General features: G+C 49.3%; 1 protein-coding gene across 1 annotated transcript in view; it reads right to left on the bottom strand.

Moving 5' to 3' along the window:
* Positions 1–20,893, bottom strand: part of LOC115550349 (copine-8) — a 49,574-nt gene that overhangs the window by 14,038 nt on the left and 14,643 nt on the right. Inside the window, exons 5-13 of the mRNA XM_030365286.1 lie at positions 17,023–17,062; positions 12,015–12,091; positions 8,053–8,116; positions 6,297–6,400; positions 4,445–4,549; positions 3,383–3,424; positions 1,092–1,167; positions 615–671; positions 207–268 (exon numbers count right to left, since the gene is read on the bottom strand). Coding sequence (XP_030221146.1) covers positions 207–268; positions 615–671; positions 1,092–1,167; positions 3,383–3,424; positions 4,445–4,549; positions 6,297–6,400; positions 8,053–8,116; positions 12,015–12,091; positions 17,023–17,062 — 627 coding nt within the window. The remainder of the gene's footprint in view (positions 1–206; positions 269–614; positions 672–1,091; positions 1,168–3,382; positions 3,425–4,444; positions 4,550–6,296; positions 6,401–8,052; positions 8,117–12,014; positions 12,092–17,022; positions 17,063–20,893) is intronic.

Below are 20,893 nucleotides of genomic sequence, written 5' to 3' on the forward strand. Positions count from 1 at the left end.
GTTAAGCTGCGATCAGGGATGAAGTCACGGCGTGTTTAAGAGGGGATGGAGGTGGTAAATCCCTGAGAGCGGCTCCCCTCTCCCCCCCCCCCAGCAGAGCGGGGTGCGGGGGGGTGGAGTGGGACGCGACAAGAGCCAGCAGAGCAGACATACTGGGGGCGTAGCGGAGAGGACCAGGGTGGAGGTCCAGTGTCAGCGGGACTCACCCGCCTTTGATGAAGTCCAGAAAGGAGAGCTCAGAGTCCACCAGGCAGGACAACAGGGTCACCTGGCAGGTACACAAACACACACGCACACAAACACACACACACACACACACACCTCAGTTAGCACGACAGGGAAAGACCTCCCGTAAACATGGTCAATTGTAAATGGACTGCATTTATAGAGATCCAATATGGCTGCTAGGTTGTGCAGCCCGATAAACTTTGCTTCCCAGCTCCCCCATAGTGACTGTAAGCTCTGCCTGCTTCCAGACTGACTAGTAACGGTCTCTGGATCAAAGCGTCTGCTTAAGGACATGTAGATGTGTGTGAGGGCCCTGGCCAGGAAGAGGCGTTTAAAGGGTCCCAAATGAAGACCAGTGTGAGCCACGAGGGTTCCTTCAGACTCACTGTCCCTGAGTTCTGGTATTTTTTCTTCTTCTTGCCTTTCTTCTTGGGGTTGAGGACCTGCGGACAGAGAGCCGGCGTCAGAGGAGGAGGGGGAGGACGGATCAGGACTGCTCGTGTGGCTCTTTGACAACCTCGGAGATATAATATAAGATTTCTCATCTTTTGCTAAGATATGAATGATTTGGTATCAGGTAGTCATATGCAGTTTACAGAGTCTGTGCGTGCTTGTATGTGTTTGCATGAGTGTGTGTGTGTTGGTGTGTATTTGTGTGTGCACGTACATTTGCCTGTGTCTGTATCTGTGTGTGTCTGTGTGCATACCGGGGTTTGTGTTTGTGTGTGTGCTTGTATATGTGTGTGCGTGCCCGTGTGTATGTGTGTGTGTGTGTGTGTGCCTGTGTATGTGTGAGGGTTTGTGTTTGTCTGTGTGTATGTGTGCGTGCGCTCATGGTGCCTGTCTGTGTGAGTGTGCGCTACCTCGTAGATGTGGAACTGAGTCTGGCCTCTGGACATCTCTCTGTAGCTGGTGCTGAACTCACCGATGAAGTCGTGACTGAATAGGGAACACACACACACATAACGTCACACACACACATAACGTCTCACACACACATAACGTCTCACACACACACACACACACACACACACACAGATCACATGACCCTGGCCTCTTGCAGCCCTCGTCCTGACCCAGTTAGCCGCGGCCCCCCTACTGTATCGTACGGCCGTGACATGATTGCGTTAACCCCAGAGCCAGCAACTCCTGAGTACATACTGGACGGGACGCTCACATGGTTCCACGGACGAGGGGGGGGGGGGGGGGGATCACACCTGGGGTTAGCAGGTCAGCCATACGCTAACGGCTAACCATTCCGACGTATCGCTGAGAAAGTTAGCGCATCGCAAACAAGCTTACCATACTGGGCATATCGCCGGTATGGTTAGCGTGTCAGCTATACGCTAACTATGTTTGCGATACGTCGGAATGTGAGCCGTTGGCGTATAGCCAACAGGCTAACTAATTCGGGGACACCCAGTATTCTCGCGATACGTTGTGATTGTTAGTCGTTAGCGTATAGCCAACATGCTAACCCTGCCGGGGACACACCTCCTCTTCCACACACTGGAGGCTGCAGATTGGTCGGTTGGTTTGGATTAAACCACAGACTTTTGTTGAATACTCCCTAATAATCCTGATTGGTCCAAAAAGTTCCAAGGATGTGCGTTACCACATACACAACGGGACACCTCTGCCCTTCAACAGTTCTTAATCCAAGCGCCACGAATCCAACGTTAGCAACAACGGAGCAGTTTGATAAAACCAACAGCGTTCTAGAATCTAGATGACCAGAGCTCATCTACTCACTGCGGCTAACTCTGAAACGAGCAAATAAACCACTCTGGGGTTAACTTCAGCGTTCGTTAGTTTCCAATAATGGTACGGCCAAGAATGATTTATTATTCAGTGCTACACAACGTGGTAACAAAGATGGACGCCGCTGATCAGATTTAGGGCCCTAAGCTGGTGATTGTGAGCTTTGTCCGTTCAGATTGTTTATGGGCTCCAGCGAGCCTCTTATCGTGTTTAGAGAGATCCGCTTCGGGCCTGCTGTGTTGGTACTGCAGAATCTGCTTCATCTTTGCATCTGTTCAAATGTTGGCATTTTAAATATGGTGAGATTAATTAGAACAGGCTATAAAACCACAGTTAAGGATGAAAAGAACAAGAAGGCAATAACATGGACCACACATTCAATCCCTTTCCTCACACACACCCACGTTGCCATAGCAACTCAGCATCACTTAGATCCGTCCTCTATCAGGATTGTTTTGCATATATGTTTTGGTGTTATCAAGTGTAGTTCCGGGGTGTTTTTTAAAGTTTTTTTTAAAACGGTCAAAGTGTTAGAGACTTAATTACTTTGCAATATCTGTTAACTGCAATCAGCCGTCTGACTTCAGACCAGCACACCTGGTCAGGCTGTTTCAGCCTGACCAGGTGTACTGTCTGTAGTCAGTTGGATGGTTGCAGTAGACAGATATCAGGGGACTTCTGTCTGACACCCAGAAGAGGTTCTGTGTGTTCATCTGCATGTCGAGAGCAGCTCTATCGCAAAACAAGGTTTCCATCTCCATCACTTCCCATGTGGAAGCCTTCTGGATGGCCAACACGTGAATACATTCGCCTCGCATGAACATCGCCCTAGAAAAGGCTTGGAACCGGTGTGCTTCAAAAACATGTGAGCACGTGACCACCATCAGTCATAGCGTTGAGGGCTGAAATGCAAGCAATAAAAAACCTCTATAGAGAGCTGGAGTGAAGCACATAAAGCCACGCTCATTCATGTAAATGAATGCTGCCTCACATGAATGTTGAATGTCTTGCACTTAAAAATAGTACTTGGCATTTTGTAGCGTCCGATCCTAGCTATCTTTGTTGTATACGGGGAATGGGTTACCCTAGTGATTGTTAGTGCTTGGCACTAGGTTCTATGAACATACTTACTGTACCCACAGCGATATATTGTTGTTTCTCTTTCTTCTGACAAATGGGCTTACTGTCAGTCACTTTTGAACTTAATTTAAATGTAATGAAGGAGTAACATTGGTAAATAATGTACTGTATAGTAGGATTGATCAGATGAATAATGTATTAATACATGGTACATGGCATTGAGAGTGGAGAGTGAGGGCGTGACCCAGTGGGTGTGGTTAGGTGGGGTCGTTTGAGTCGAAGGTTGAGTGCGAGAGTATCAGTGTGTACTCACCCTCCGTCCCGGTCCCAGTCGTACACCTCCACCTTAATGCTCCTGGAAGAGGAGGAGGGGAGGAGGAGAGGGAGGTAGAGAAAGATGGAGAGGGAGGAGAAGGGAGATGGAGAGGGGCGAGGAGAGGGAGGAGGTTGAGAGGAGGGTAGGGGGGGAGAGGGAGTCGGAGGAAGGAGGAGAGGGAGGAGAGGGAGTCGGAGGAAGGAGGAGAGGGAGGAGGAGGTGGAGGAGGAGTCAGGAGATGGAGTTAAAGCAGTAGGGAGGAGAGGGAGGTGGAGGATGAGAAGCAGTGAGGAGGCGATGGAGGAGAAGAGGGTGGAGGAGGAGCAGGAGGGGGGGATGTAGAAATCCATTAAAATAAGCAGCATTGAGCGCTTTGAGCCTGAGAGCCTTTGTACCCCACAGAGGAGCTCTGAATGTCACCTTAATGGGATGAAAGCTCCCTGGTTAAGACTGAGCTTTTAGGAGAGCAGAGATTCAGGCCAAGTATTAGACAGTAAACATTAGACCTTTATTTCCGGGGTTTGTATTAACTACAGTATAGAGAGAGGCTTGGCCGTTTTTTAAACAATATGAGATTATCAACATGAATTCCCAAATATAGATGTACAAATGAATATGTTAATAAGATATAAGACATCATTCATGTGTTCATTGTAAGGTCTGAGCATCTCCAACCTACAGGAATATACTTAAATATGGATGCGTTAATAAACAACACAAAGGGCTTTCCAGTAGAAGGTAATTGAGGTACTGAAGGGTTTTATTATAAACAACTTGAAACACAAAGCATATCATTGGCTGACATTGAAACATTACACAACCTAATCCCCTCATTTTATAACCAGCATGTTCTTAAATAGTTATTATAGGTTCTTGTATGTTGTTGACTGGAGAGTTACCCTGCACCATAAACCAATCCTTTATCAGGTCAGAATCCTGTATGATTTAAGTGGTGTTCTAGTCTCATCGATCAGACTAATCTAATCGTGGTTAAGGTTTTTTTCGACCAATCGTTTTAACAAAGGCGGGATCTATGGCTGAACGGACAGCGGCCCATACCTGTCGTAGTCTCCGTTACACAGCGCTCTCACAGGGATCTTGAAGGCCTGCCACACGGGGTCCAGAGTGTTCTTCACCACCTCCGTCTTATGGGAGATAGTGTAGCTGTGGAGCGCGCACACACACACACACACACACACACACACACGCAGGCACACACACACACACACACACACACACACACACACACACACACACACACACACACACACACACACACACACACACACACACACACACACACACAGGCAGGCACACACACACACAAGCACACACACACACACAATCACTCACACACACACACACACACACACACACACACACACACACACACACACACACACACACACACACACACAAAAACAGAGGCAGGCACACACACACACAAGCACACAGTCACACACAATCACACACACACACACAGACACACCACAAAATTACACAATAGTTAAGTAGCAGTAATAGTTTTTAAGATTTGTTTAACTTTTTTATACCAAAGTGCATCCTGGGAGTGAGGAGTATTGTGGTTAACCAGTGGGTCAAACGTGTCCGGAAGGCCAGGAAGCTCTGACTTTTGTCTGTGTTCTCCACAAATTAGCGTTTTGTTTCCATGTCACGACCTCATGCTAATGCTTTGTTAGCCCGAGGCTAAACTTTCCTACGCCACCCCAGCTGCACAGAGAGGGCAGTAGTGACATATGTTCAAATCCTTCCGACTTAAGTGCATATCTGGGGGGGGTTGAACGGCCGACAAACACTTTGAACCCTTAACAATGTCCAGAGGAAACAGCCTTCTGTCTGATCTCCGCCACCCCTGGCTTCTCGGAGCAGAGTGGCTCCGCTATTCAGCGCAGCACGGCGGGAGGCTGGCTGCTTACGTATCCTCTGATCATGAACTCTACTGTACACCGAGCGCTGGGGCCTGCTGCCTCCCTCTGACCCGCCTTGCCTCACACCTTTGCCTCACCCTGCCTCACTCTGCCACGCCCTGCCTCACTCTGCCACTCTCTGCCTCGTTAAGCCTCACTTTGCCTCACTCTGCGTCCCACCACATCTCCCGGTAGCCTCGAGAAACACAAACGTAGGGCTGGGCGATATGGCGCAAAAAAAAATACCCGATTTTTCCACAAAAAAAAATCGATTTCCGATTTAAATCGATTTACATAAAAAGTAAAAAGAAATGTAATTATAAAATAAAATATTTCTGTAAACATAAAATATTACTAATGATAAGAGGTAGTTCTGATAAAGTGCCAACATAACATTCAAACTTTCAACATGTGTTCATAAATATACAGTGTTTTGCAAACGGTAATTACCGTAAAAAAGGGAATGGTAACAGGAGAAGAATGAGAAAAACACACACGCAGCTCTTTCCTTCACTCGTCTGTATTGAATGAGGAAGAGGAATGCGATCCCCCTACTGGAGCCCCGAGGCATTACCAACAGATCGACGAATTACCAAAAGATCCACGAATTATTAAACCACACAGATATATTTGAAATGAATTATGTTTACCTCAAAATAGATTATACATATATGAATAAAATGTTGTATACAACTTGTCACACTCGTTGCCATGTTTGTGTATCACTTTGGTTAATGCGCGCTCTGTGCGGGGGGAGGGCTGAGCCCATTCCGAACTACGGAATGGGCTCAGCTGATGTTGAAGAGAAAAACGATTTTCATTTAAACAAGTCGACGTGAGCTACACACTCGAGTTAATCGATAATATCTGTTTATCGCCCAGCCCTAGACAAACGGCGCCTTTACTGTCATCGCCTCCTTCTTCCTCGTCTTACAATTCAGTTCCGGGGCGTTCTGGAGAGAGAACACTCAGGGTGGACTTACGATCCGTCCTCGTTGCTGCGGTAGAACACCAGGAAGGGGTCCGACTTGCCGAAGAAGTCCTTCTTATCCAGCTTGTTCCCGCAGAATTGCAGCATCACAGACTCCTGGGGACATGAGGAGCAGAACACACAACGTTCACACATGATACGCAGACTCTCCGGGGACTGGGGAGCAGAACACGACTTTCACACACGATAAGCTCACTCTTGCGGGGGCGTGGGGAGCAGAACACGCGACGCTCACACACGATACGCTCACTCTTGTGGGGGCGTGGGGAGCAGAACACACGACGTTCACACACGATACGCTGACTCTCTGGGGCCGTGGGGAGCAGAACACATGAAGTTCACACGATAGGCTGACCACGGGATACTTTGGTACCCCGGTGGAGGACAATGAGGCCGCTCCACTCAACTACCTCAGCTGGACGCCTCGTACCGCCATCGCTAAGAGCAAGCAAAGGTCGATCATGAAAAGTCACAGCTTTTCTCCGCAGCTCTTAGCACCGCAGTGGAACGAGTGCCCTGCCTACGTCAGGACCGCACCTTCTTCTGCAAGAGACTGAAGACTCAATTGTTCAGAGCTCACCTGGGCACCCCCCTTCCATTCTTCTCTAAAGGTGAAATCCTTGTTTCTTTCTGCGGTGTTGCCTGCTGTTCATTTATTCATGCCCCTTATGTTATCTTGTGTTTTATGTTCCCGTCTCTCTGTGTGTTATATCAGCACTGTTTCAAATGGAAGTCTCCTTAACCTATCTCCAGACCTTCATAAAGATTGATGAAAAATGTCGAAAATTGTATTCGGCGGCTTTGTTTCCTTGTCTCTGTTGTGAAAGAGTTTCCTCCCCCACGAGTCCTGATGAAGCACAGAGCTCATCTCAGCCTCCACTCATCACATCTGTCGTCTGTTTCATCGGATCCGAGTAATGTCGTAATAATTTTGTTATTAATCCATAAATAAGATAAGATACGATGCTACTTTAATGAACCCGGATTGACGAGTTGAGAAAATACACGTTGACCGACCGGGAATCGAACCCTCGCCGCGGGGGGGAAGGGGGGGGGGTGGGGCTGTATGCTCGTCACCAGGGCGATAGTGCGTCTGTCACGACGGATCAGTCTTACGGCCGCTGGGTGGATAAGTTATTCAGATCGGAGGCGTTTTCTCTCTTCATTTCATCGTAACATATTCCCCTCGGTGATTGACAAGGATGCCGATTCCAGAGGAAGTGGTCCTGATGGATCCCTGCTGCCACGGCGACGACCACGTCGTCACGGGAACCAACTGAACCACACTCTAATCCGAACTGTCAACCACAATAGTACATCGCCCATCACCACGACGACCGTGATCAGACTAATGGACGAGGCCTCGGTGAAGACCTCCCACGGATGATGTCATTGTCAGGCATCGAATGGGAGGAGTATGATGTCATACACATCCAACAGGAGGACATTCCACTGATGCCATCATGGTTAGTCATCCAATAGGAGGACATCTCATAGATTATGTCACTGTTAGAGATCCAATGGGAGGACATCCCGGAGATGATGTCATGGTTAGAGATCCAATGAGAGGACATCCCAGAGACGATGTCATGGTAAGAGATCCAATGGGAGGTCATCCCCTAGATGACATCAAGGTGAGACAACCAATAGGAACACATCCCCTAGATGACATCATGGTGAGACAACTAATAGGAGGACTTCCCCTGGATGACATCATGGTTAAACAACCAATAGGAGGCCTCTCTTACCCGACAGTTGGTGAGCTCCTCCGCTCGGACGATCACCGTCCCACACTTCTTCCCCGGGATTCCACTGGAAGGAAACAGGAAATGAAAACAACATACAGAAAGTCAATAAAACGACCATTGTTGAACAGAAGGTCTCCAGGAGAGATCGATGAGGGGGCCGGAACGTTTAGCGCCAAGTTAACTTCAGGGTCCAAGTTCTCCATCCCTCTCTTCCCCTCCCTCCTCTTCTCCTCTCCTTCCCCCTCCTCCTCTCTAGCGGGAGGTCAACTTTAGGGTTCAAGTTTCTCAACTTCAACTCCTCTCCTCTCTACCACTCCTCTCCTCCCCTCTCTACCACTCCTCTCCTCCACTCCTCTCCTCCCCTCTCCTCTCTTCCACACCTCTCCTCCCTCTCCTCACCTCTCTTCCTCCCCTCTCCTCTCCTCTCTTCCACTCCTCTCCTCTCTATCCTCTCTACCGTTCCTCTCCTCCCTCTCCTCCCCCCTCTAGCGGGCGGTTAACTGTAGTGTTCGATCCCCAGCTGAAAGGTTCTGGTTCTGCTCCTTGACGACCGGTCTGAGGTGGTTCCAGAGGTTCATGAAGTACATCTAATGTGGAGAAAGCATCTCGTCCCTGATGACTCCATGGTGAACTCAACAGACCTTTCCTGGGTTGTCAAACCCGATTACGATCCCAGGCAGAAATTAAAACTATTCTAGTGTGCCTTTGCCAAAGAAACTCTTAAGGTCTAAATGATGAACACACACAAATACACACATGTGTGTGTGTGTGTGTGATTGTGTGTGTGTACCCCAGTGCTGGAATACCAGTGACATTTCAGTTGCAATGTTTGTTTACATTCTGGGTCGGTGAAGCAAGACATCCAGGCAATAGGGCCAAGGGAGGGGGGAGAGAGGGAGGTAGGGTGGAGGAAGGAAGGATGGGGGAGATGGGGAGGAAGGAAGGGAGGCTTGCCCTGCTATAAATAGCCTCCATGTACGCCCCGGACCCCAGGCCAGGCACGGCGCAGGGAGAGCCAGCCGAGGAAATGCTCATTTGGGTGAGGAGACAGAGGAGAGGGGAGGGTGGAGAGGGAGGAAAGGGGAAGAGAGGGAAGGAGAGAGAGGAGACAAGAGAGGAGAGGGGAGAAGGGAGAGGAGTGTGAGAGGAAGCGCCGCCTGTCACCTGAGACATGACTGGAAGCTCTGAGGCGCCCGGACGCAGTCAGTGAGATTAACAGATCAACACTGAGATCACAGCGCTGAGCCCTCTGTCAGGGGGGGAATAATGAGAGAGAGAGAGAGAGAGAGAGAGAGAGAGAGAGAGAGAGAGAGAGAGAGAGAGAGAGAGAGAGAGAGAGAGAGAGAGAGAGAGAGAGAGAGAGAGACTCCGGGAGTCAGGAGGAGGATGAACGAGTGATGGGGCGAACGAGAGACGAAGCGAACGAGGGCAGGTAGGAGGAGAGCCGGACCGCCGTGTTTTAACGACGCACTAACAAACTGTTGCCCCAGGAGCCACAGCGGGGCGTCCCGTTAGTGTATATTAACGCAGGTCGGGAACGGCTTTCCAACGCGTTCTCCTCTAATAAGAGGTGCCCTGGGGTGGGGGGGGGGAGGGAGACGAGGCAGTTCCATCGCAACATTATTGTCCCTCGAAATTAGAATATTCCACCGCGTTGCGTCGGGCTTATTGCTCTGATCTGCGTCGTCAAGGAAACGCGGGATGGATGGTTGTGTTTATCAGTTGTTGTTGTTGATGTTGTCTTTGGAGGAACTGTTAGAACGCAGAGTTGTCCCGTTGTTGAAGACTAACGCAGACCTTTGGCAGGTCATCAAGCAGGACACTGCTGGTCTGACCTCTGACCTCAGGGAGGTTAACTTTGGGGTTTGAGTTGTCCGCCCCTCTCCTCCTCCTCCTCCTCTGTCTCCTCTCTCCTCCCCTCCCTCTCCTCCTCCCAAGCGAGCTCAAGGACCTCCTGAGGAGCACGTCTCGGTTGGAGGAGGTGTAGTAGGTGGAGGAGGTGGAGGAGGAGGAGCTTCACGGCGTGTTGTGTAACCGCTCGCTCCCCACGCGTCGTCTCGTCGCTCCTCAACGCCGCGGCTCCGGACCGCTCAGAGATTAGTTAATCCCGTTTACGACGTTGAGGTCATCGCATTAAAGACGATGAGGTCATCGCGTTACCGATGATGAGGTCATCGCGTCTCCTCCCCGTGCTGGGAGAGGAGACGCCTCAGCCGCCGCGAGCAGAGGACCGCTGGAAGGGGATCGCCATCGATAGGAGAGGATTGAGTGGACCTAGGGGACGCACCACACACCAACGCAAACACACACAGACACACACCCACCAACGCACACATACACACACCAACGCAAACACACACACACATACCAACGCACGCACAAACACACACACACACACACAGGCACACACCAACGCACAAACACACACACCAACGCACGCACAAACACACACCAACGCACGCACACACCAACGCACGAACAAACACACACCAACGCACACACACAAGCACACACACAACGCACACAAAGAAACCAACACACATACACACACACACACACACACACACATCAACGCATATAAGCCGACACGTACACACACACTCTATAGACACTATAGAACACTTTACAGTGTCGTAGACACACACACTCACACGGCAACACACAGACACACTATAGAACACTATACACCGTGGCAGACACACACACACACGCACACACGACAACACATATACACACACGCTATAGATCCTAAGAGACACTTTCGAAGACACACACACACACACACACACACACTATAGACACTAAGGAACACTTTAAACCGCCGCAGACACACACACACACACACACACACACACACACACACAAAGGGATCATGGTGAATGGGTTCGGGGTCAGGGTGATTGCATAACGCACATTCTTACATCACTTCTCTTGTGTGTGATTTAACCGGACCACCGCGGCCACTTCAGCTACACACACACACACACACCCCGACACACGTAACACACCCACCCAGACACACACGTTACACACCCGCCCGACACACATGCTACACAGCCACCCTGGCACACAAGTTAAACACCCACCTTGACACAAAAGTTACACACATGTCTTGACATACATGCTACACACCGACCCTAACACACACCTTACACACGCTACACATCCACCCTGACACACACGCTACACAAACATCCTCCTGACACACACACGACACGTTACACACCCAACCTGACACACACTCGTTCCACAGCCACCCTGACACACGTTGCACATTAGTGTACCGGGCCTGGTCCCAGCGGCCAGTGACCCGGCCTCCCGTACTGCTAATGCAGCTCTCTGAAGAGCCGCCGATCCAAACCACTTCACACTCGACCCTGGGAAGTGGATCGGAGGAACAGAGATCCGGCAGATCGTCGGACGGACAAATTAAGACTCTCACATGCTCTGTCTCTGAGTCCGAGGGGGAGAAAGAACAAAGAGCCAATCACTATGGTTCACTACTCCTACTGCCACTGGAGGAGGAGCTGGAGCAGGAGGGGGAAGAGAACGAGGAGGAAGAAGAGGAGGAGCAGGAGGGGAGCAGGAGGAAGAGGAGAAGGAGGAGGGGGAGGAAGAGGAAGAGGAAGAATCAGGTGCAGCTAATGATGCTTCAACATCGCCAACACCTCCAAGGACCAGAAGCAACGACAACAACAACACCAGGCTCATCAACGGGTCGAGAGAGAGAGAGAGAGCCAAGGCAGAAGCTCGTAGCCAACAGAGGAACAAAGGCTCCACAGGAGCGTTGAGATGTGAGGATTCTGGAGCTAATTAAGGTGGAGGTTCCTCCACCCACCGCTGTCGTCTCTGAAGTTCACCTCTCATTCCCCCGCTGGACCGGAGTGGTGATCACCAGTCAACAGACATCCTCCTCCTCCGCTGTGTCTGTGTGTGTGTTCGGTGTGTAATCAGGTACTTACATCAAAGGCTTTTCCAGGCGACTTCCCAGGGAACCGACCACCTCACCCAGAGTACAGAACGCCTGGCCCAGGAAGTCCTACACACACACACACGCACACAGAGACACACACACACACACACATACATACACACACACGCACGCAGACACACACACACACACACACACACACACACACAGAGGTTGTTAATGAGCTGTTGGTGTTGAAACTGACACGGCGCTCCAGAATGTTACGCTGCATGTTAGCGTGGTTTGAGCTGAGGTCGTTAGTCATGCCCGGTGCAGTGAGGAGGAACGGTGTTCCTCTGATGTATGTTGCCTGTCAGAATCTTCCTGCTGCCTGTCAGGAGGCCCTCATGAAAGACGCAGCCTCCACCTCACCAGACGGACGTCCATCTATCAGTGGAGACCGTTGGGGGCATTGCGTTGAGCATCACAACTTAACAAACCATCTCAGAAGAACCGGTTGAGTTTGGGGAATTTAGATTAGAAATGTGATCGGTTTAGATGGGTACTCTGAGTGTAGTTACAACAGCCACACACACAAAATAATGGATGTATCTGAAAAACAATGGTGAAATCTAAATAATTTAATCCTCCAAAGAAAATAAAAAAATAAAGTAAGTTAAACCTCAAATAAACTTTGTTCAGTTGAAATCTGTGATGTCAGGCTATCAAAGATGTGGTGAAAATGTCTGTGTTAATGTATGTACATACATACATACATATTACTGTGGCAACCCGCTACCCCAATTTGCCAGGTTCCAGGTACGAATCACGCTTGGTAGTGAGGATTAAAGCCGATCACGGTGTTTATTGCATACATCTAAGGCAATACATTAAACTTGCGGTCTCTAGGGCGCTCTAGCCTCTAGCCGCTCGCGGACCCGAGCGCATCCTTCTCTCGTGGTCCCGTTCCTCCCAAATGTCAGTCCTCGTGCACCTTTTAAAATGGCTCCTCTACCACCGGCCAGGTGTCCCCCAATCTCACTGATTGGGGGAGAGTGATGCTCTTCGTCACCACTCAGTGGGTGGCGGCAGTATACGCCGTCAATCACCCCACCTCGGACCCGCCCGGGCCGAGGTTTAAGTGGCGGGATGCCACAATACATCCGTACATACGTAAGTACGTACATACATACATACATACGTACGTACGTACATACATACATACATACGTACATACATACATACATACATACATACGTACATACATATATACATAAATATCTGTTTACCAGTTTGTGTGTTGTGTGTACCAGCGTGTGCATTGTGTGTATCAGTGTGTTTGTTGTGTGTACCAGCGTGTCTGTTGTGTTACAGCGTGTCTGTTGTGTTACAGCGTGTCTGTGTTGTGTTACATTGTGTGTGTGTTTAGTCTGGAGGTGCCTGCTGTGTTACAGAGGGTCTGTGTTGTGTAACAGGGGTGTGTTGAGTCTGTAGGTGCTTGTTGTGTTACAGCGCCTCTGCGTTGTGCTACAGCATGTCTGTGTTGTGTTACATTGTGTGTGTGTTCAGTCTGGAGATGTGTGGGCAGAGGTCTGAGTAAACAGCGACCACAACGATGCCAAACTCTGTGTGTTCCTCGCCTCAAAGTCTGCACTACACTCCGTCTACTAGGGGACAGATCCGAGTGGCTGAGTATGTGTGTTTATGTCCATGTGAGTGGGCAGCACTTGACAAAGAATTGTGTGTATCTGTGGGTGAATGTGTGTGTATCCGTGTGTGTGTGTGTGAGTGTGTGTGTATCCGTGTGTGTGTGTGTGTGTGTGTGTGTGTGTGTGTGTGTGTGTGTGTGTGTGTGTGTGTGAATGTGTGTGTATCCGTGTGTGTGTTTGGTTAAGTGTATGTGTGTATGTATAAGTGTATGTATAAGTGTGTGTGTGTGTGTGTGTGTGTGTGTGTGTGTGTGTGTGTGTGTGTGTGTGTGTGTGTGTGTGTGTGTGTGTGTGTGTGTGAATGTGTGTGTATCCGTGCGTGTGTTTGTGTGTGTGGGTGTGTGTGTGTATGGTTATGTGTATGTGTATGGGTGTATGTATAAGTGTATGTATAAGTGTGTGTGTGTGTGTGTGTGTGTGTGTGTGTGTGTGTGTGTGTGTGTGTGTGTGTGTGTGTGTGTGTCTGTGTGTGTGTGGTCCGGGGGGCAGAAGGCTCTCTGCAGATCTCTTGCCGGTGCTGAGCAGAGCCCCCCCACCCCCCCCCCCCCCCCCCCCCCCCCCCCTTCCCCCCGAGCCAAAGCTCGGACGTGACAAAAAGCATCTCTGGCTGCTCTCCACCGCTGCTAGCTACCTAGCGCTGGGAGCCGCCGCACACAGCCCGCTACGCTAGCAGCCTGCTAGCTCAGCTAACGGCGGGTAGCTATGGTGAGTTCATCTCAAGAAGAGTTCATCTTATTTCAAGAAGAGTTCATCTTGTGAACTCTTCTTGCACTCTTTATGCACATATGTATTTTTACTACACTTTTGATGTTTTTACTCAGAAGCATCCTGCGTTTGAATTATTTTTTAATTAATTTATTGAACAATAATTTTTTGGGGGCTCAATTATTTCTAATTTGACCCCCCCATTAGTTTTTTCAGTGCCATGCGGTCATTTTGGTGTTTCACTTTGAGCTCAACCTTATTTATATTGATACTGTCCTTTATATTTTGAGCAGGGCAATTAACACCAAACTGATGAAGGGTCAACGGTTTCCTGATTCTGAATCCCCGCAGCACGACGACATGCAGAGTATCAGACAGGTCAGCCTCTCTGGATTGAACTCCCTTGTCCCCTTTAAGTCATTGCTGCTTGTTCACATCAGCAGCTGCTCGCTCCTCTCGCTGTGGAAGAATATACGCTTATTGTTTAAAAAGCTGTTAAGCATCTTAATTCCATAAGGAAAGACTCCTCGGGCCATGTTTCCAGATGTGTTGTTCCTCTAAGTACGTTGAGGTCCAGATGGCTGCCAACTCCTTATAAAGGACCTTGTTTTTGTTAGTAGATACGTACTATGAAGTGATGTGTTAAGATGATACGTTACTAATGTTTATTATTCATCACTTTAACCAAAGTGACCTACAGTGAGGCAGTGAATACACAGAAGTGTCATTAAGGAGTAGGTAGGGGTGAGACAGTGAACACAGAGACAGGTCATTAAGGAGCGGGTAGGGGTTAGACAGTACAGAGACAGGTCATTAAGGAGCGGGTAGGGGTTAGACAGTACAGAGACAGGTCATTAAGGAGCGGGTAGGGGTTAGACAGTACAGAGAGGTCATTAAGGAGCGGGTAGGGGTTAGACAGTACAGAGACAGGTCATTAAGGAGCAGGTAGGGTGAGACAGTACAGAGACAGGTCATTAAGGAGCGGGTAGGGGTTAGACAGTACAGAGACAGGTTATTAAGGAGCGGGTAGGGGTTAGACAGTACAGAGACAGGTCATTAAGGAGCAGGTAGGGGTTAGACAGTACAGAGACAGGTCATTAAGGAGCAGGTAGGGTGAGACAGTACAGAGACAGGTCATTAAGGAGCAGGTAGGGTGAGACAGTACAGAGACAGGTCATTAAGGAGCGGGTAGGGGTTAGACAGTACAGAGACAGGTCATTAAGGAGCAGGTAGGGGTTAGACAGTACAGAGACAGGTCATTAAGGAGCAGGTAGGGTGAGACAGTACAGAGACAGGTCATTAAGGAGCGGGTAGGGGTGAGACAGTACAGAGACAGGTCATTAAGGAGCAGGTAGGGTGAGACAGTACAGAGACAGGTCATTAAGGAGCGGGTAGGGGTGAGACAGTACAGAGACAGGTCATTAAGGAGCAGGTAGGGTGAGACAGTACAGAGACAGGTCATTAAGGAGCAGGTAGGGTGAGACAGTACAGAGACAGGTCATTAAGGAGCAGGTAGGGTGAGACAGTACAGAGACAGGTCATTAAGGAGCAGGTAGGGGTTAGACAGTACAGAGACAGGTCATTAAGGAGCAGGTAGGGTTAGACAGTACAGAGACAGGTCATTAAGGAGCAGGTAGGGTGAGACAGTACAGAGACAGGTCATTAAGGAGCGGGTAGGGGTTAGACAGTACAGAGACAGGTCATTAAGGAGCAGGTAGGGGTTAGACAGTACAGAGACAGGTCATTAAGGAGCGGGTAGGGTGAGACAGTACAGAGACAGGTCATTAAGGAGCAGGTAGGGGTTAGACAGTACATAGACAGGTTATTAAGGAGCAGGTAGGGGTTAGACAGTACATAGACAGGTTATTAAGGAGCAGGTAGGGGTTAGACAGTTCCTTTCAGCCGAGAATCGGACAGCTCCCAAAACACCCAAACTACTAAAAAGATTCTCAAGCAAATAATGTGAGGAAGCCTATCTCATCGTATGTACGCAGTTATGTATGTTGTACGTCCTGGCACTTAATGTACACACTTATTGTATGTTGTACATCCTGGCACTTAATGTACACACTTATTGTATGTTGTACGTGTATCTTTGTTGTATACTAGGAACGATTGTTAGTGTTTGGCACTGTGTTCTATGAACATCCATACTGTACCGACAGTGATAGATTGTTGTTTCTCTTTCTTCTGACAAATGTACTTATTGTTAGTCGATAAAAGCGTCAATGCTGAATGCCCTAAATGTAAATGTACATGGGCATGATGCACATGTTTCTGTGTTTGTTTCGTTCAACTTTGAACAGCTCAAGCGTTGTGCGAGATATGGTTAAGGCGAGGAACGGAACTCAGACAGAACATTACGGTGGTAATTAGGCATCAAAGACTCCTGTTCTGACATCGGCTGCTCTCCAAACGTACCCTAGCACCACCAACACCTCCACCACCTCCATCAAGAAAGTCCCCGTCGTGGTAGTGTGGTGGAGCTACGTTCCCCGTTGGGTCCCAGAGCGAGTGGTGGATATAAACATCCAAGGCTCGATCGTATCTCGGGTAAGAGGACCCTGGCCCCCGTGCGTTCCCCCTGAGTGCAGCACTGATGAACAATCAGTCGGTGTAAATGCGGAGAGGAGAGAGGAGACTTACGTGCTTCGAGAGCTTCTCACTCTTGCAGTCCAAGTCGTAGCTGCCGAGACGGAGGAAGAGACAGAAAATTACTGCATTAGTGACGGACAAAGGATTGAGGAGGTGGGAAATTCTGAGGGCACTTATTCACAAGTAGGGAGGCTGGGAGGGAAACCACACTCTTCCCTCAAGATGGGCGGCTACAATATATTTTAGAGGCCGATTCCTACTTAATACTGTACGCGGTTTAGTTGTTTTGAGTGATGAGCGGCCTGCAAAGTAATTTGGATTGGTAACAGTGTTGCCAGATTGGGCCAGATTTCCAGATTGGGACCGAAATCGGTCCCAATCCGGCAGTACTGATTCGTAAATAGGTCATTATAATCAAATGTAAATGATGTACTGCGTTTTAATGAAAGAAGAGTTGGTTAACATGGTAACCCGCACCTTGGATCACACACGTTTTGACACTGTCTCTTTTCAAGCATTTCGTTGACAACACCATCGACGATGTTACAACACCTGTATCAAACACACACAAGCTATGTGGCAGATTAGCACTACATTTTCCTAATATAACACCTAAACAATATGTGCACACGCAGGCAGGCACTCACGCACGGACGCATGCGCACACGCACACACGTCACACACACACACACACACGCACACAAAGGCATTTGTTAGTTGACTGAAGATACTTAAATATGCTATACATTTGGTAAGTGTTTACTATCTAGTGGTTGTGAAGGTGCTCTGATCCTAAGCAGCTTCAGAGAACACAGATACACCTGGGTCTCCGCTCAAACATTTGTTCATCATCCAATTCTGACTGTTTACCTCGTTAGTTCTCAGCCTCACTTGTAAGGCACTTTGGAGAAAAGTGTCTGCTAAATAACTCAGCGTGAAGGAAGGAGCAGTCAGGGGCTAGGCAGCATCTCCTCCTAGAGTCATTTAGCAGACTCAATGTAGGGGCTAGGCAGTATCTTCATCAACATGGAGTCATTTAGCAGACTCAATGTAGGGGCTAGGCAGTATCTTCATCAACATGGAGTCATTTAGCAGACTCAATGTAGGGGCTAGGCAGTATCTTCATCAACATGGAGTCATTTAGCAGACTTAATGTAGGGGCTAGGCAGTATCTTCATCAACATGGAGTCATTTAGCAGACTTAATGTAGGGGCTAGGCAGTATCTTCATCAACATGGAGTCATTTAGCAGACTTAATGTAGGGGCTAGGCAGTATCTTCATCAACATGGAGTCATTTAGCAGACTTAATGTAGGGGCTAGGCAGCATGTATTCATTTATCAGACTCGTTGTAGAGGCTAGGGGAAGCATCATCAGCATGGTAAATAGAGCTAGAGTCCATAAGCTACATGCTACAGTCCATATGTAAACAGAGCTAGTCTACTCTACTATTATAGTTTTTGACAGAGATGATCCTCTTCACCCCCCCACCCAACTCCCTGCTGTATCTCACTGCACACAATGCGTGTGTGTGTGTGTGTGTGTGTGTGTGTGTGTGTGTGTGTGTGTGTGTGTGTGTGTGTGTAGCAGGGTTCAGCGCTGCCGTTACGCAACCTGCCGACGGCACGCGGCACAGGTGCGCCTCATCGCGCGCTCTACCCCTGCTCGCCCATGATGTCACCAAAATACCCATGAATCATTCACTTAAAAGAGAGAGAGAGAGAGAGAGAGAGAGAGAGAGAGAGAGAGAGAGAGAGAGAGAGAGAGAGAGAGAGAGAGTGAGAGAGAGTGAGAGAGAGAGGGAGTGTGACCAACAGATAGTGTGAGAAACAATGGCGTGAGCGGGGAGGAAGAGGCAGAGTGAGCGTGGTGTGAGAGCGTGTAAAGCCTCTGTGCTCGGTGTGTTAGAAGAACGCGCTCACCCATGCAGACAAACACACACTTGGGAGAAGTTCACACCACAGATGAGCTTGTAATGCTAACCTTTTATGTGTGTGTGTGAGTGTGAGTGCGAGTGCGAGTGTGAGTGTTTGTGTGTGAGTTAGTTGGCGTGCAAGCGAGCGATGGTATGTGTGAGTGTGAGTAATGAGTGAGCGGGCAAATGTATGTGTGACTGAGTGACAGAGTGAGTGAGCGATGGGTGAGTGAGTGTGTGTGTGTGTGTGTGTGTGTGTGTGTGTGTGTGTGTGTGTGTGTGTGTGTGTGTGTGTGTGTGTGTGTGTGTGTGTGTGTGTGTGTGTGAGTGAGCAAGTAGGCAAGCGTGTGTGTGAGTGTACTTGGGTGCGTGTGCATTACAGTAATTAATCGATGATTGATTCGGCTGTACATCAGCTCTGTGTGTATTTCTCCCGGGCCCTTCCTAGAGAAGGGATTCGGGGCCCTGAAGAGTCCAGCAGCAGCGCACGACCAGCAGCAGCGCAGATAAACCCAGTGAGAGGGTGAGGCATCACTAACATGCTCATCACCGCCTATTGCAAACCCGATCCCAGGGACCGGGAGCAGGCAGAGAGACGACGGCTGAGCTCCACGCCTCCCAACCTCTTCACACAAACCTATAAAAGACCTCCTCCACGCGGTACTCAGATGGAGTACTTATCCCGCGCCCGGGCCAATCAGCTCTGACCCTCTGAACCGGGGGATCGCTGGCGTCTGCCGGCAGCGATCGCCGCCGCCGGGCGATAAACGCTCTCTCTCCCCTGACCCCTGGTGTCTGCGGCGGCTTCAAGGGGACCGCTCTCTGGGGCTGAGCGGAGCCGATGATTTGAGGTTTTGAGACGAAGGGTTTCAAACCTTGGAGGGTGTGTGGTCACGGAGACGTCTGAGAGGAGATCTCATCCCCACCGCCGCGCAGATTGGTTCGCTCTTACACACTGGCACCCCCCCCCCCCCCCCCCATCGAGTCCATGTTCAAATAGGAGCGATGTTTTATGGATGTGACATTTGATATCCTACACGTTGGCATAATGTGAATATTAATAGGAAGCACGCAGATTTTTAATCATTTCCGCCCATTTAGATAGCGCTCCATATTTAAACGAATAAATGCAAATATATGCAAAGCATTTCCTCCCCCCTATTAAAGGTAATCAGAGGATTCATCAAGACCCTGGCCAATTGATTCCCATTTAAATATAATCCAGCCATCGCTGAGCCCCTCAGAGCCTCCAGCCTCCTTCATCCTCCTGTCGTCTGTGGAGCTCCCTGCAGACACACCTAGCAGGAGAGCTAGCAGGAGCGCTAGCAGGAGAGCTAGCTCACACAGCTAGCAGGAGAGCTAGCACGAGAGCTAGCACACACACCAAGCAAGAGAGCTAGTAGCAGAGCTAGCACACACACCTAGCAGGAGGGATAGCACACACACCTAGCAGGACAGCTAGCAGGAGAGCTAGCACACACACCTAGCAGGAGTGCTAGCACACAGAGCTAGCAGGAGATCTAGCACGCAGACCTAGCAGGAGAGATAGCACACCAACATAGCAGGAGAGCTAGCAGGAGAGCTAGCACACAGAGCTAGCAGGAGATCTAGCACGCAGACCGAGCAGAAAAGCTAGCTGGAGAGCTAGCATATAGAGCTAAAAGGAGACCTAGCAGGATAGCTAGCAGGAGAGCTAGCAGGAAAGCAAGTAGGAGACCTAGCAGGAGAGCTAGCACATTAACCAAGCAGGAGAGCTCGCAGAGGACCTGGCACACAGAGCTAGCAGGAGACCTAGCACACAGAGCTAGCACACAGATAGCAGGAGAGCTGCTCGGTCGGAGCTGCTTCCATCCACACACACCGTAGCGTTAATCTATAAGTGTCCAAAACCTTTCTCATAAAATGGGTTTGGGTTCATAGGCTCTTTAAAAGGGGAATAAAACCTGGATAACTCAGCTGAAACCCGTACTGTTTAAGGCTCTGAAATGCTGACAAACGTTTGCACCGC

This window comes from Gadus morhua, chromosome 9 (assembly GCF_902167405.1).
Source record: "Gadus morhua chromosome 9, gadMor3.0, whole genome shotgun sequence".
In the NCBI taxonomy this organism is placed as follows: domain Eukaryota; kingdom Metazoa; phylum Chordata; class Actinopteri; order Gadiformes; family Gadidae; genus Gadus; species Gadus morhua.